Consider the following 14,460-nt stretch of genomic DNA (forward strand, 5'->3'; position numbering starts at 1 on the left):
CCACGAAGTCTGCTGTTGCTGCAATAATCTTTTCTGTATGTTGTAAACAATCCTTGACTTATGATAACATCTTACGTCACAAATCCACTCCTCTTTCTGGTCCTTCCACGAATCAGAAAGCTCTAAATTGAACAGGAAGTCGACCCAAATAAAATGTGGCAACTTCTCAGTTCATGAAATAGAGAAGAGAAGAATAGAGATTAGAGAATTATGAATTCCAGAGTCCAATAGATTGAGAGTTCTGGAGAACGTGAGAGTTCCAAGATTGAGAGTGCAGTCGGTTCTGAAAGCTTCAGAGCAATGAAGAATCCAGAGGTTTTTTGGGGATTATAATTCTGTTTTGAGCTAACCACGCACGACTCTCTGAAGGTTTGGTAGCTCTCGACGGAGACGCTGAAACGAGTCAGAAAGGAACTACTCCAAGGCTGATTCATCATCAACAGGTAGATGGTTCTATTTTGACCAAGTGTACCGTGAGAAGCTGAGATCGGACGGAGCGTGCAACTTCTGGTCAAACAGATTAAATTCCCTCACATATTTCCTCTGTAAGATAAATCTCAATTTAATCTTAAACTCTTCTCTCTCATAAATCAGTACAGATATTTTTAGAAATGTCTGAAGCAAAGTCCTCAAATCACCGCCGAGTGATTTGAAGTTCATTATTTGTGAAACTGTCTGTTATTATTTTCATATTTTGCCAAATTAATGTAAATGTTTGATGTTAAACTTTGATTTTGAAAATAAATGATTCCATTCATTTGATGGGTCAAAGGTAATAACGTCTCTCGTTACATTTTGTGTTAAATTCAATGCACGGCATTTACAGTCAGAAAAATGAAGAACTCGTGAATATTGTATGCATATATAATTCATATATTTGTCATACAACAAGTGACACGTACCTCACGTGACTCACTACAGGAGCTTGCTTAGAAATGGCTTCCTCTTTGCACTGTAGAGTTTCAGCTGGCAACGGCGGATGGCACGGTGGATTGTGTTCACTGACTATGCTTTCTGGAAGTATTCCTGAGCCCATTCTGTTATTTCCTTGACAGTGGCATTCCTGTTTGAGGTGCAGTGACATTTAAGGGCCCGGAGATCACGAGCATCCAGTACAGTTTTACGGCCTTGACCCTTACGCACAGCGATTGTTCCAGATTCTCTGAATCTTTTGATGATGTTATGCACGGTTGATGATGATAATTTAAAAGTATTTGCTATTTTACGCTGGGTAACACCCTTCTGGTATTGCTGCACTATCTTTCTGCGCAACAATGGTGGAATTGGTGATCCTCTTACCATCTTGGCTTCTGAGAGACACTGACACTCTGAGAAGCTCTTTTTATACCCAATCATGTTGTCAATTGACCTAATTAGTGTTAATTGGTCTTCCAGTGGGCAGCACGGTGGCGCAACTAGTAGAGCTGCTGCCTCTCAGTGAGCAGGTCCTTGGTTCAAACCCTGGTCCAGGGGCCTTTCTGGGTGGAGTTTGCATGTTCTCTCCGTGCCTGCGTGGGTTTTCTCCGGGTACTCTGGTTTCCTCCCACAGAACAAAAACATGCATGTTAGGCTGATTGGTAACTCTAAATTGTCCCTAGGTGTGAGTGAGAGAGTGAATGGTTGTTTGTCTCGTTTGTCTCTATGTGGCCCTGTGATGGACTTGCGACCTGTCCAGGGTGTACCCCGCCCCTCACACAGTGATTGCTGGACATGGGCACCAGCGACCCCCGTGACCCAAAATGGAACAAGCGGGTAAAGATAATGAATGGATGGATGGTCTTCCAGCTGTTCGTTATATGCTCAATTTCCTTTTTCCAGCCACTTATTGCTACTTGTCCCAACTTTTTTGGGATTTGTTGATACTGTGAAATTTTGAATCAACACATTTTTCCTTGAAAATGTTACATTTACTCAGATTAAACTTTGATCTGTCATCTATGTTATATTACGAATAAAATATTGACATTTGCCATCTCCACATCATTGCATTCAATTTTTATTCACAATTTGTTTAGTGTCCCAACTTTTTTGGAATCCGGTTTGTAAAATATGACCATTTTATATTCATATCTGACATAAACAAGTTAACTGGCTGACCTACGTTGTTGAAGAAAACGGCACCAAATTCTTTGCAGGCGTGACTCTTTTTCTGCCCCACAACAACTAAATACACATTTGAGATAAGTTTATTCAAACTTCTTCACTGTTTTGCATTTTTTTGTTGCTAACAGCTTTAATAGACACCGCTAAGTAGCTACTAGCATAACGGTTGACCATCCTCTGCTTCACAGGTTTTTTTTCCACTGCACTTTTGTTTCAAATGGTTTCCATTTGGAGCCAAGAATGTTACTGGAAGGTTACTAAAAATGACAAGAATGTTGTTTGCTTTAACTTCCCATCTTTTTTGTCTGTCTTTGCTTTTTTACTTTTCATCACCTTCTGTTTTCACTCTATCTGCTCCCTTTGGGGTCTCTCCTGAGGAAACATGGTATGCTGATGATTGTCAGATTTATCTGCCCTTACTACTGTTACACACTCTATGCTGGGATCAGCCAGGTCTCCGTTTCACGCCTCCAGCTCGTCCAAACATGATGAAGCTCGTCTCTTAACTGGAACTTGCAGGTTTGATCACATTACACCAGTTTGGTCCTCCCTTCACTGGCTCCCTGCATACTAGAATTGATTTTAAAATGTTCCTGCTAACCTTTTAAGTAAATGGCCTTGCACCCTCTTATGGAACCATGTGTTACCTCTCAGGCGCAGAGATCATGTGATCAGCTGCTTTCGGCTGTTCCAAAAACAAGACTGAAGCTCAGAGGAGATCGGGCTTTTTCAGTCATGGGCCCCAAACTCTGGAACAACCTGCCCCCCCCGACATTAGACAGACCACTTCACTCCCTGTTTTTAAATCTCTGCTAAAAACACATCTGTTTTTACTGGCTTTTCACGCAGTGCGAGTTGATTTAATATTTTTTGTTCTGTGTTTTTATGTTTTTTTTCCTTCTTTAATGCTTTTAATTAATTTTCCCTACTATCATAGTTTTATTTTTCTATTAATTTACACTGATGTTATTGTCACTGTGGTAACAGCTGCTGTTTTAATGTGCTTTATAAATAAAGTTGAAGACTTGACTTTCAGCTTTTATAATGAGCGTGTTATTTAACTTGTAAATATTTGATAAAAATTAAATTCAGCTAGAAGGGATCCTAGAGTAACACCAGTTGTAATTGGACCACCGTTTGAAAACCCCAGAGAACACTTCTGAAATGTAGTGTAGTTGCATTTGGACTATTCTTTTAAAGTTATAATCTGTTCTGCTATTAGACCTGGATTTGGGGATTTAGATGTTTTCTGTCATAAGAAGAGCTCCTGAGCAGGTGTCCAAATACATCCCACGACGACTCTGTGAGTGTTGACTCCATGCGTCTGTGACTCGTGCTTCGAAACTGCAAACCCCACAAACTTTTTGAGACATTTTGCAGAATTCCTCAAGAATGCCAACTAGTCACCAACAGTCATAGTGAGCCACTGGATTAAGCCTTTAGATTATGTTGCATTGAGTTGTCCATCGTAAATATTCTTTCCAGAGGAAGGCGATGGACAGAAGTTTGAGTCATAAATGGAAGCTGCATTGTTTTATGGAAGCTTTGTACTAAGACCCAGGAGGAGCTCCTGTTCTGTGGTTTCTTGTCTACTGGTCTACTTGTTTCTCTTTTAGTTGGGAGAGCCACCTGATAAAGCTCCAGAGTGAGATTACAAGCAGCGTGCATCAGGGCCTCTCCCTAAACCGAGATGATAAACTCCCATCAGGTTTGCAAAGACCATTTCCCAGCAGCTGTCTCCCAGTTTATATGAACTTTTCAAACAGCGAAGGATCAAACAGAGCATCGTAACCAAACTTCAACGGTGTGGGGTGTTTTTTTTTTTCATGCCAGGACCTCTTTCAGGCTTCCAGAAAACACAATTCAAAATTGGACTGACAGGAAAAAGGCCTTCTACCCCAACATTTGCCTACTTTTCCTGCCACTTTGTCTTTCCATTCTTTACTGCAGCACACTGAGTAAGAGCAGCCTGACATGTGTGTCCTGTAAATATATATACACCATCACCCTCCAGCAGGCATCCTGTTTTCTGTCATCACACTGTATCTTGTCTTTTGCTACATCCATACGGTCACAGGATGCTGCTTTGGGGTTTTCTTTAGGTGAAAGTACCTTTTCACAGTTGCTTCAACACAAGGCGTAAGAGGTTGCTGCACAAACTCGGCCCCGGACCTTCAGACTTACCAGAGGACCACATGAGTCTATGTAAGCTGTAAAAATCAACAATCAAACCCACCAGGATGAAATGTTTCTGATTGCAGATAAAAATAGAGTCGTCACACACAAAACTCTTTGACGGGGATGAGTGAGCGATGCTCAAAGATGTTGGCATGACAGACCGGCAGGCGGAGAAAAAACACTGAGGCAGAATGATTGGCTTCTCCTCTTTGATGTTCCTGTCTGACTTTCGTGTGATGGTTGGTTACATCTTCAAAACCCCTTCTGTGTTGACAGTCGTAATGACCCCAAACATTTCATCTGTCACTTCTGAGCAGAGCTCCGACAACTTCTCAGTGTAAAATACTTTTTTTCTCCTCTACGACCAGACTTCACGCCATGTTTTGACACCAATTCAGAAGGACAGAAGCTATTAATTTCTCTTTTGCCATGGACTTGAAGTTGGATGTATTTACACCGAAGAGTGGGTTTAGCTTTAAAATCTAGAAAAACGGAGAAAACATCAATGTCAAAACGTTGGAAACAGAAATGCTGGTTATACAACAAATCCATCAATGTGAAGTTATTTTTTTTTCTGATAAAAATCCAAGTTTAAGTGAAGAAAGTAAAGAAACAACTTATGATAAACAGCATGAAAATGAAATGTTGTATAACACAAGTCCAAACGTATGGTTCCAAAACCTTCAAATGGATTCTCTTTCCAAATGTTACACTTTATCTATAAATGTGTGACCCTAATAAATGTGTCAAAGCCAGCTTTTGTTATGCTTTTTTTGTTATTTTGAATTTAAAGACCTGAACAGCCATCTTGTCTGCAGGGAGGGAGGCAGTTTACTACATTTTTTGGGGGGGACACTTCTCTCATGTGGAACCAGTCTTCAGGTCTTCTTTTAGCCGCCTGTTCCAACACAGGATAATTAATTTCACAACTGCTTTTTGTTCAAACCCTTTTCAGTGTTACTGATCTCTATTTAACTCTTTGACTTGACTGAGACCATTCAAAGTGCTATCTATAACAGGTAAGATACTAACCGTCAATAACTTCTCCACATAACCTGCCTTTAACAGACTGGAACTGTCCCACTAACTTTTGAGAATCTAAAGTTACTTCAATCCAGTGTGCAGGATTTGAACGTGCACGCCTCGACAACATGATTAATATCACCAAAGCGTGACATCACATTAATGTGAATAATTCCTGGATCATAAGTGTGATTTTAAAGCTGCACCTTTTTAGCTGAGGCTAAAAATGTTCATGTGGCACTTGGCAATTATGAAACTACATGCAAGTTTAAATAAACGAGTTGTACAAACAGATTTTTAACATCAAAATAAACACACAGAGCAAAATTTGACTCATTTTACTAGTTTTAATCAATTTATTGTTAGTAGCTAAAGAAAGTGGGGCATTAGCAGGTCAGTAAACTGATGCTAAAGATTTTATTTTTTTTTAATTCATACATTCTGGATTGCTGGGCCTTCTTTTGGAGAAAAAATACTTTGTACACAAAACATCGCAGAATTATAATTCTGACTTAAATTGATTTGTAAATAAGCTTAAACCTGTGTATTTTGTTCTGCAGTCAATAAAATTTAATAAATGTTTTAAATTTGTGAAGTACTTGTGTCTATTTGATTATTCCTTTTGGGTGAGTGTAAAAGACTGCACTGTGGCGCTTGTATTTCATAATCAGGACCTAATTTGCTGAGGATGAGTGTGCTCAGATGGAGACTCAAACATCAACAGACTGTCAAAAATCACCTTTTCATCTGAAGGCAGGAATGGCTGAAACGGGTGAATTCAGTCAATCTGCTTTCCTTTCAGACCTTCTGCCCCCATCCTTTGCCGTCTTCATAAAACCTGGAATGTGCTTCAAAGAATGTACACTATCTCTCCTCCATGAATAAAACATCTGTCATTCATCAGCTGGTACAATATGTGCCGATTTAACAGAGCATAACAGCTCTGCAAGGCAGCCAGTCAGACTCTACAGAGTCCTGCAAAACGTACAAATCCAACGACGTGTCATCTGTCTGCCTTTAGAGATCAGGCTGCTTCATTCAGACAAGTTCCAGAAGAAAAGGGACCAGGGATGCAAATATGTGTTCACCATGATGCTCAGGATGTGGAGAGGAGGCTGCCCAAATATGATTTCACACCTCCGACAGAATCCAAATGTCTACATTAAAGGTCTCTTTAGACTATACTCTTTCAGTCTTCACTCAGCGCTTTCCACTAATTTCTCCTCACTTCTGATTCTCCAAATTCATAAAGTATTGTATTTTAAACAAAAAAAGCTTATTCATAACACAAGTATTGGTAGCCTCGTCTCTTAACCACAGTTTAGCAAACATTATTCTTCCTCTTAGGCCCCTAGGGTCCACTCAAGAGTAACATGAGAGTATGCACATATGAAAAGTGCAACAAAAAAAAAAAAAAAATCAAGACAATTCACTATTGTTTTTCTTATATATTTGATTTTTGTTGCTTCACTTGCACATATTCTGACTTGATGCAAGTGCAGAACTACACTGCTATATTATTCCACAAATTCTTCCACAAATTGAAATGGTCAGTGAAACTGACAGAACTCCTACTTTTTGTATGAGAGCACAATATAACTAATACTAAAACTAATATTCTTTTGGATCTGTCTTCGATAACTACAGTAAAGTAATTTATATTAGGGTCACAGTGACCCTTAAATTAGATATGCAAGAACACCCATTTATTTGATAATAAAATAAAGCCTATAGCGCCCCCTTCTGGCTGATAGCGCAGCTGCGTGTTCATGTAGTATCACCGCCTCACCGTCAGGTGGCGCTGTGAGAAGCCGCTGACTACACAGTTGCTGCTTCCGCTAACTCATCCGACAGAGCTAGCAGCGGGGTGTCTAAAAACAAACAATGGGCAAGAAACACAAAAAACACAAATCTGATAAACACGGATATGAAGGTAATTTTGTTACACAATTTACCATTTTATTTACATTACACTTCTGTAGAGATTTTGTTAAAAACAAGCGGAATTACCTCTTTATGTTCGGTTATCGTAAATTATTACTGTCACGATTATGATGAATTAGCGTTAGCTCGGTAGGACTAACTGCTCTGCTGAACATGATTAAACTGATATTTATGCGCATTTCCCGCGTGTATCTGTAATTCTACCCATTGCGGTTGATTAACGATAAAAGAAAATACAAGTTACTTATTTCGAGTGGCAGCATCACAGTGCTAGCTGATAGCATGCGAGCTGTCAGGGTTCATGTTAGATCTTTACACATTGGTTTGATGCTTACAGATTATGGAGACAGGCCGCTGAAGCTGGTGTTAAAAGTGTCCGGGAACGAGGTGACGACCGGAAGCTCGAGTTTGGACACATTTTATGAGGATCACCTGGCAGACGGAGACAAACCTAAAGAGAAAAAGAAGAAAAAGAAAAAAGACAAAGAAAGAAGCCTTGGCTCACCAGGGGAGGAAAGAGGGAAGAAGAAGGTAAAAAGGGTCTTTTAGGACACACACTTTCCTATTGTAGAAGTGGCACTATAGATTGTAAGGGGGCTCTGTTAGACTCATGTTGGAGATTCTTGTTTGTGTTTTAGATGACTAAGAAGAAAAAAGGGCAAATAGCAGAGGGGGAAAACGACAGAGATCCGTGCAGGACTCCTATACGTTCAGAACTGGATAAACTAGAAGGTATTAAATCCCAATTTTTTTCCAGCATTTATCATCTCAAGTGTTTAATTTTTTATATATGCTCTTGTTGTTTTCCCTGACAGAAAAAGAGCAGACACCTCTGCAGGAAGCTCTGAATCAGCTCATAAGGCAGCTTCAAAGGTGCAGTATGGATTACAACAACTTTTTATTTTTTGCACGTCTGCAGCACATTGCTTTGCTGCACTGGGAATTGTAAGAACTAACCAATTAATCTATGTTTTGTTAATGTATTGTTGGCACATTTGTGATAAAGAACTGTATTTTCTTTGTAGGAAAGACCCCAATGCGTTCTTTTCATTTCCAGTCACAGACCTCATTGCACCTGGTTATTCTTCAATTATCAAACGCCCTATGGACTTCAGTTCAATGAAGGAGAAAGTAAAGAAAGATTACTACCAGTCGTTGGATGAACTCAAGGTACACGTATCACTGCTTCCAGAGAGGAAACATTGCTTGATTAAAAGCTGTGTTTATATTTGATCAAAGAAATTAATGATAAAAAAGTTCTGAAAGGGCCAAGCATTAGTTGTTACTTAATTTATATGGAATTCTAAAGTGTTTAAAATTTCATCTTCAATTTCTTTGTCATGTTGTCAAGTGTTTAACAACGTTATACATATGTACATTGTTTTGGTGCAGATGGATTTCAGGATCATGTGTGAGAATGCCATGATTTACAACAAACCTGAGACGATCTACCATAAAGCAGCTCGAAAACTGTTACATTCTGGGATGAAGATCCTGAGCCAGGTGTGAACATTCACTACAAGTTTCCTCGTGAAATGTGTGAAAGAGTGCGCAGCATTCATGCTGAGAATTGGCGTGAGGACAAAATGTAAAAGTTACACATGCACATAAAACATTTGGATTTATCAAACGGCACATGCATGCTTCCAGGCACCTTTCCTTCATACATGACAATGAACGTGGAACTGAGCAAACTCCTCCCTTGACACGCCTCCATTTAAATCAGAGAGTCACAGTTTCTTTATTGTCATCTCATGTGGTACATGTGGTGGAGCGAAATTATGTACACAGGGTCCCAGTTACATCCAACAATAAAATGTATAAGAAAAACAGTAATAACATCTAAGATATGAACTAAGAAAAACATCAACTAAATATACACTAAGCACTATAGCATTAAAAAAACCATTGCGTCGAACATCAGCACGAACATGAGTCTGTGTAACCAGATGAGCACGCATGAACACATCAACAGTGAAACAGATCAGCAGCAACATGAAACAGATCAGCAGCAACATGACAACAACACACTTAAATGTGCACATAGATGCAAATGTGTCCTGCATGTGTGATTCTCCTCTCAGCAGCACGATCAAAAATAATATCTAGATTCATGAAGAAAAGGAATTTCATAGAATGCGAGTCAGAGATGCTTCTAAATGAGTAAATGGTAAAACATTTTTATCACACTGTCCTCTTGCATTTTCACCATTCGCAGAGAGGAGTGATTGTGTTTGTGAAGCTGTGTTTGTCAGAGCAGAGCATACCTGCAGAGGTATTGAAAAGGCAAGGGACGGCTGCCCATCGCTTTTTATTCAGTAATGTTAGACACCACTTACTGTACATAAAACACACACTGTTACTGGAATTGAGACGTGAACCGAGGGCGGAGATCTGCTGGGGGTGCTCTCCGGAGGTTGAGGCAATTCCAACTTTACATGCACTGCAAACACAGAGGTACTCAAGAGCTACGTTCATTTATTAAGTGGTTGTTGTGAAGAAACTGTTGTGCATCGGCAGAATGTTTCAGTCCTGGTGTAGAGGAATTTGATACATGTGGGTGTCATACACCGTACGGCTGGCATGACACAGCTCAGAAAGGACTGTGAAAGAACTTGTCAGCCAACTCTCTGTTTTCTCAGTAAGAGTTGAAGTTCCCGTAGATAACTCACACATTTTATGTTCCTCATCTGCCTGTGAGCATTGCAGATGTGCGGTAACTTGACGTATTTACATCTACACATGACAGAATTATAGGAAACTTCACAGTTGACACGAGTGAGGTTGTTTCAGTCACGTCTGAGGCGTGTTCTATGTCGTGCTGTATGAGGTTCAGTGTAGTTCAGGTGCATCGTTCCTTTTTTAAATGTTGAAACTTTGGAGAAAAATGTGTTTAAATGTGCCCTGTATTCAGGAAACTGAACATACTTTGGTATATCTAGGTGAGTTTTAGTACTTTGCAGTTTATTACTGTCGACTCAAAAAGTTTATGTTGGTGAGCACATTCTCTCTGCAGGTGAAAAGTTTGTGTGTGTTTATGCACATTCTCACATAAAGTTTGTTTTTGTTTCTTCAGCATCACCTGGCTGCTACGTTGCCCCTTAAACACTGTATGGAAGCAGTCTTATCAGTCTTTCTGCTGTTTGACAGACTTTGCAGTGTCGCTAAATCTTTCAACTATTGCTGATATATAAAGACTAATTATTAGTTATTTAAAAGCTGAAGGATTTTGTTTCTGCATTTAGAATTATGTTGATATTTTTTTAACTGTAAGAAGTTGTTACAGTCCTGCATTTGAAGCTTGAAAACAAGAACCATTATAATTACACGTTGACAGAAAGTCACAGAGTGACCTCTTAAAGTGGTAATAGACTTGTCAAACTTGGATCTGCCCTTTCATTTAAAGGCTTTGGTTTTGAGCTGAACCACGTTTTGCTATAAAGAGCTCTGTCCAGTTAGAGCTCACATTTTTCCGTGCGACAGTCACGTTTATTCTGTTTGCACTTTGACGTAGTGTTTCATCATTTGTGGATGTGATCATCAGAACATGCTGCACTTTGCCGAGTTATTTTTTCGTAGCGTTTGTTTTGTTATTTCCATTTATGTGCTTTCTAAGGTTGGCTGACTGTGGCAGCCGTCTTGAATTGGATTGACTCCAAAATATACGTCCAATATTTAAACATTCTGAGAGTTTCCTTCCGCTGGTTCATGAGAGATTTTGGCAACACGCATGTGGCGGCAAAAACAATTTTGTGCTTGATAGTTACCGGTACTGTAGCCGAGCCACTGAGGCTGAATCACTCATGTCTTGTTTAGCAAAGCTGCAACAGATGAGGGCAGCAAAGAGCGTTGGTGATCTTCACAGACTTTACATCATCAGTATTCAAAAGTCCTCATTTGTTTGCTTTTTCTCTGTTCTTTGACTTGAACAGGAAAGGCTGGACAGCCTGAAGCAGAGCATTGATTTCATGTCAGGCCTCGACCCCCTGACCAAACAGCCCTTCAAGTCTGAGGAGCAAGGGGTCAGCAGCCTGGACCAGAACAAGGAGGGAGCCTCGAGCTCGGGGGCCAGTGAACGCTCCCAGACACCCAGCACACCCAGGTGCTTCAATGTGCACATTCCAACAATACGCACAGCTGTGTTCCTGTGTCATGTCAGGTTTCACAGTACTATGAGTAAAGCTGATCAAATCCGTCAGAACGTGCACGAAGCGGGCCGATGAAAACACTTCCTACTCGGTCAGGGCACAGCGTTTTTCCATGTGTTGGTTTTTCACTGTGGAGGCTGAGAATGTGAGGAATGCCTGACAACAAGCTGGGACTGGTTTACCTTTGTGGTCGTACATCTTTACATCAGTTTTGTTTCCGTCTGAGTCAGCATGACCTGTTGATGGAAGTGATTTGTTACAGAAGGGCTCATCGTCACAGGAACAACCTGAAAGAGCCTGCTGCCGTGCGAATGTTTAACTCAACTTTTTGTTTTAATTTCATGACGTGTTGTATTGATGCTAGCAAACGTTTCCTTGTTGCAGCTTTTTTTGTGTGTTGCTATAAAATCAAATTATTTTGGCTCATGGTCAAAGTGACTCATCCTTTTCTTTCATTTTTTTTTTTGCAGACAGGACAAAGACACCAAGGACGAAGCGGCAAAGGCTGAGAAAGAGCTTGAGGAAATCCGCAAGGTCATCGATGAGTCTGGAGGAAAGCTGTCCAACCGAGTGCTGCAGTGTGATGTGAGGAAGCAGGAAACGACTCCCAAGATTTTATTTCTTCTAATCTGGACATCAGCTTGTAAACACGCCTTGTTTATTAAACAAGGAAATTTGCCATTTGTTATAACTTCTATCTAAGAATATCTATGTTTTAGCTTAATGTGAATCCTGTTTTTGACCAGTTTACTTGTTTGTTTGTCGTGGTTGACAAACATTTCTCTGATTATCTGAGCTTTTCTGTCACTGAGCCGTCGTTGACTGTTTTTACATTTTATTTTGTAGTTGGAGTTTGCGAGGCAGAAGTCCGATGGCTCCACCACTCTGGCTATACTCAACCCAGCTGATCCCTCACCAGGGGGTACGTCCATTTTTAAGGACCAGTTAAATGAATGCACCCATTATCAGCGTTTTCTCCTACCAGTGTTCAAGGACGGCGGCCCTCCCTCGCAACTGAATCACCCGCTCCCCTCATAAAGCTCACGGCGTGTGAAAAATATAAACATCTATACGTGTTCGCACGTGACCAGTTCTGTGCAGCGGGGGAGACACCAACGTCGAAACATCATTACCACTTCCCCCCCACCCTGCACCACAACTTCCTAATTTGTAGCTAAAACTTAACTTTGCATTAAATATTAATGCGTTCCGAGCAACATCGTTAGCATCTTACAATGTAAATATAAATTGCAGAGTTCAAATAACTTTTTAAATGAACAGGGACTGCCTTTGCTATAAGTTTCATATTACTCTTATGAATATAACAAAGTTATATAAAGGCAAAAACACTTTCAGTGTCAAGCTTTAGCAGTTTTATGACGTAATTCATCACATTTTGTGCTTGTTTTTTTCTTTTCAGCTAAAATTCAGCATGTTTTTTTTCTTTTTATAGCTAATTTCAGCTGTTTTTCAGCAATAAACATTCACACTGCATTTTCGTAGAAAATGTGATTTCTCTAGTGTCTTTGTGTTTCTGACACCCCAAGGCCAGAATCCTAGGGAAAACCTATCACTCGTAATGTTTTCTAAAAGCTTGGGTGAACTTTAAGTTAGACTTTATGAAGGAGCTCTTTTCAACCACAGTTTACAACATTTTAACTTCCAGTTTTGTAAATAAGATTTTTTTTCCAGCCTTTCTTGTGTGTAAAATGTGTTGATCTTTAAAATAGTAGCATTTTCTGAACTATTAATGTGATAAATATCATCCTCCTAGAAATAATTCTGGTTGTTGGTATCTTCAGACGTGTTGAACCTGTCTGAGTTTGGGTTGATCAGTGAATTGATCCTGTTTAAATACAAGCAGGGCTTTGAGAGACTCAAAGAAATAAGCTCTTAAATGAGTGTTTTTGCTCTTGCAGATGTTGGATACTGTCCGGTGAAGCTGGGCATGATGTCCAATCGTCTGCAGAACGGTGTGAACGCCCTCCAGAACTTTAGGGAGGACAAGAGGAACAGGATCACTCCAGGTACCGAGCTGGGTTCTGTTGTCCAGATCAGATGTTTGAGCGGTGGTTAATGAGCTCTCCTGTATGTCACCCCCTCCCTACAGTGTCCTATTTAAACTACGGACCGTTCACGTCCTACGCACCCACCTTCGACTCGAGCTTCGCCAACGTCAGCAAGGAGAACTCTGACCTCGTCTACTCCTTCTATGGAGAAGAGTCCAGTCTGCAGGGTTCAGACAGGTACGCACTGCAGGACTGCAGCTTTGTGGGATTCACACGTAACGTCAGAGGCACTTTCTGTCCACAAGTTACACATTCTCACTGAGGTCAGCTGGACAGAGCCACACTTACATGTTTGTTTGTTTTTAAAGACAAAACTCTTAGTTCAGTTGTGGTGTCACGGGATCCCAAACATTTCTGACGTGTTTAGCATAAAGAATAATTGTATTTCATTGCTAACTGGTGATAGTTTTGAGATTGTAAGAGTTTAAGCTTCCAAACACAAAGTGGACTCCACAGAGAAATGAGCAGCTTCCTGAAGCTCCGTTTCAAATAGTCCCATCACTTCCTTCAACTACTTCATTAATTTCCTGTCGTGTATTTCACACCCTCAAACTAAATCCTGTCAGATGTATCAGCTGCTGCTGAAAGGCTCTGAGCTAAAACACAGAGGATGTTCTGTTTCTGCCTCCAACAACTGGAACAGTTGTCAGTACCTGAGCAGCAGTAGGGTCAGGCTAACACGGATTATTAGCACGTCAGCAGCTCATGGGGCGAGCCTCAACTCCTGATGAGGTTGTTCTCACCTGTTTTTCTGCTTCTGTTGTCAGACGGTTTAATCATTCTAAAACTGATAAATGAATTATGGTCCAGAAAATCAACAGCGCGTTAGCCTGACACGTGTTTTAATCAGAGCAGACTGGGTGGTTCAACAGAGACGGGAGCTGCAGCCATGTAGTTTGACTGAAAAGGATCTTTTCTGTTTTACAATACATAAAGCTAATTTATATATATATATATATATATATATATATATATATATATATATATATATATAT

At 40.2% G+C, this 14,460-nt stretch overlaps 1 protein-coding gene across 1 annotated transcript in view; it reads left to right on the top strand.

Moving 5' to 3' along the window:
• The first annotated feature begins 7,107 nt into the window (after window positions 1-7,107).
• Window positions 7,108-14,460, top strand: part of brd7 (bromodomain containing 7) — a 13,814-nt gene continuing 6,461 nt past the window's right edge. The window contains exons 1-11 of the mRNA XM_037697580.1: window positions 7,108-7,237; window positions 7,586-7,779; window positions 7,887-7,980; window positions 8,064-8,121; window positions 8,274-8,418; window positions 8,641-8,751; window positions 11,181-11,350; window positions 11,867-11,981; window positions 12,243-12,318; window positions 13,316-13,423; window positions 13,507-13,642. Of these exons, the coding sequence (XP_037553508.1) occupies window positions 7,189-7,237; window positions 7,586-7,779; window positions 7,887-7,980; window positions 8,064-8,121; window positions 8,274-8,418; window positions 8,641-8,751; window positions 11,181-11,350; window positions 11,867-11,981; window positions 12,243-12,318; window positions 13,316-13,423; window positions 13,507-13,642 (1,256 nt within the window). The 5' untranslated portion in view covers window positions 7,108-7,188. The remainder of the gene's footprint in view (window positions 7,238-7,585; window positions 7,780-7,886; window positions 7,981-8,063; window positions 8,122-8,273; window positions 8,419-8,640; window positions 8,752-11,180; window positions 11,351-11,866; window positions 11,982-12,242; window positions 12,319-13,315; window positions 13,424-13,506; window positions 13,643-14,460) is intronic.

The sequence above is a fragment of the Nematolebias whitei genome, chromosome 2 (assembly GCF_014905685.2).
Source record: "Nematolebias whitei isolate Nwh7 chromosome 2, NemWhi1, whole genome shotgun sequence".
In the NCBI taxonomy this organism is placed as follows: Eukaryota; Metazoa; Chordata; class Actinopteri; order Cyprinodontiformes; family Rivulidae; genus Nematolebias; species Nematolebias whitei.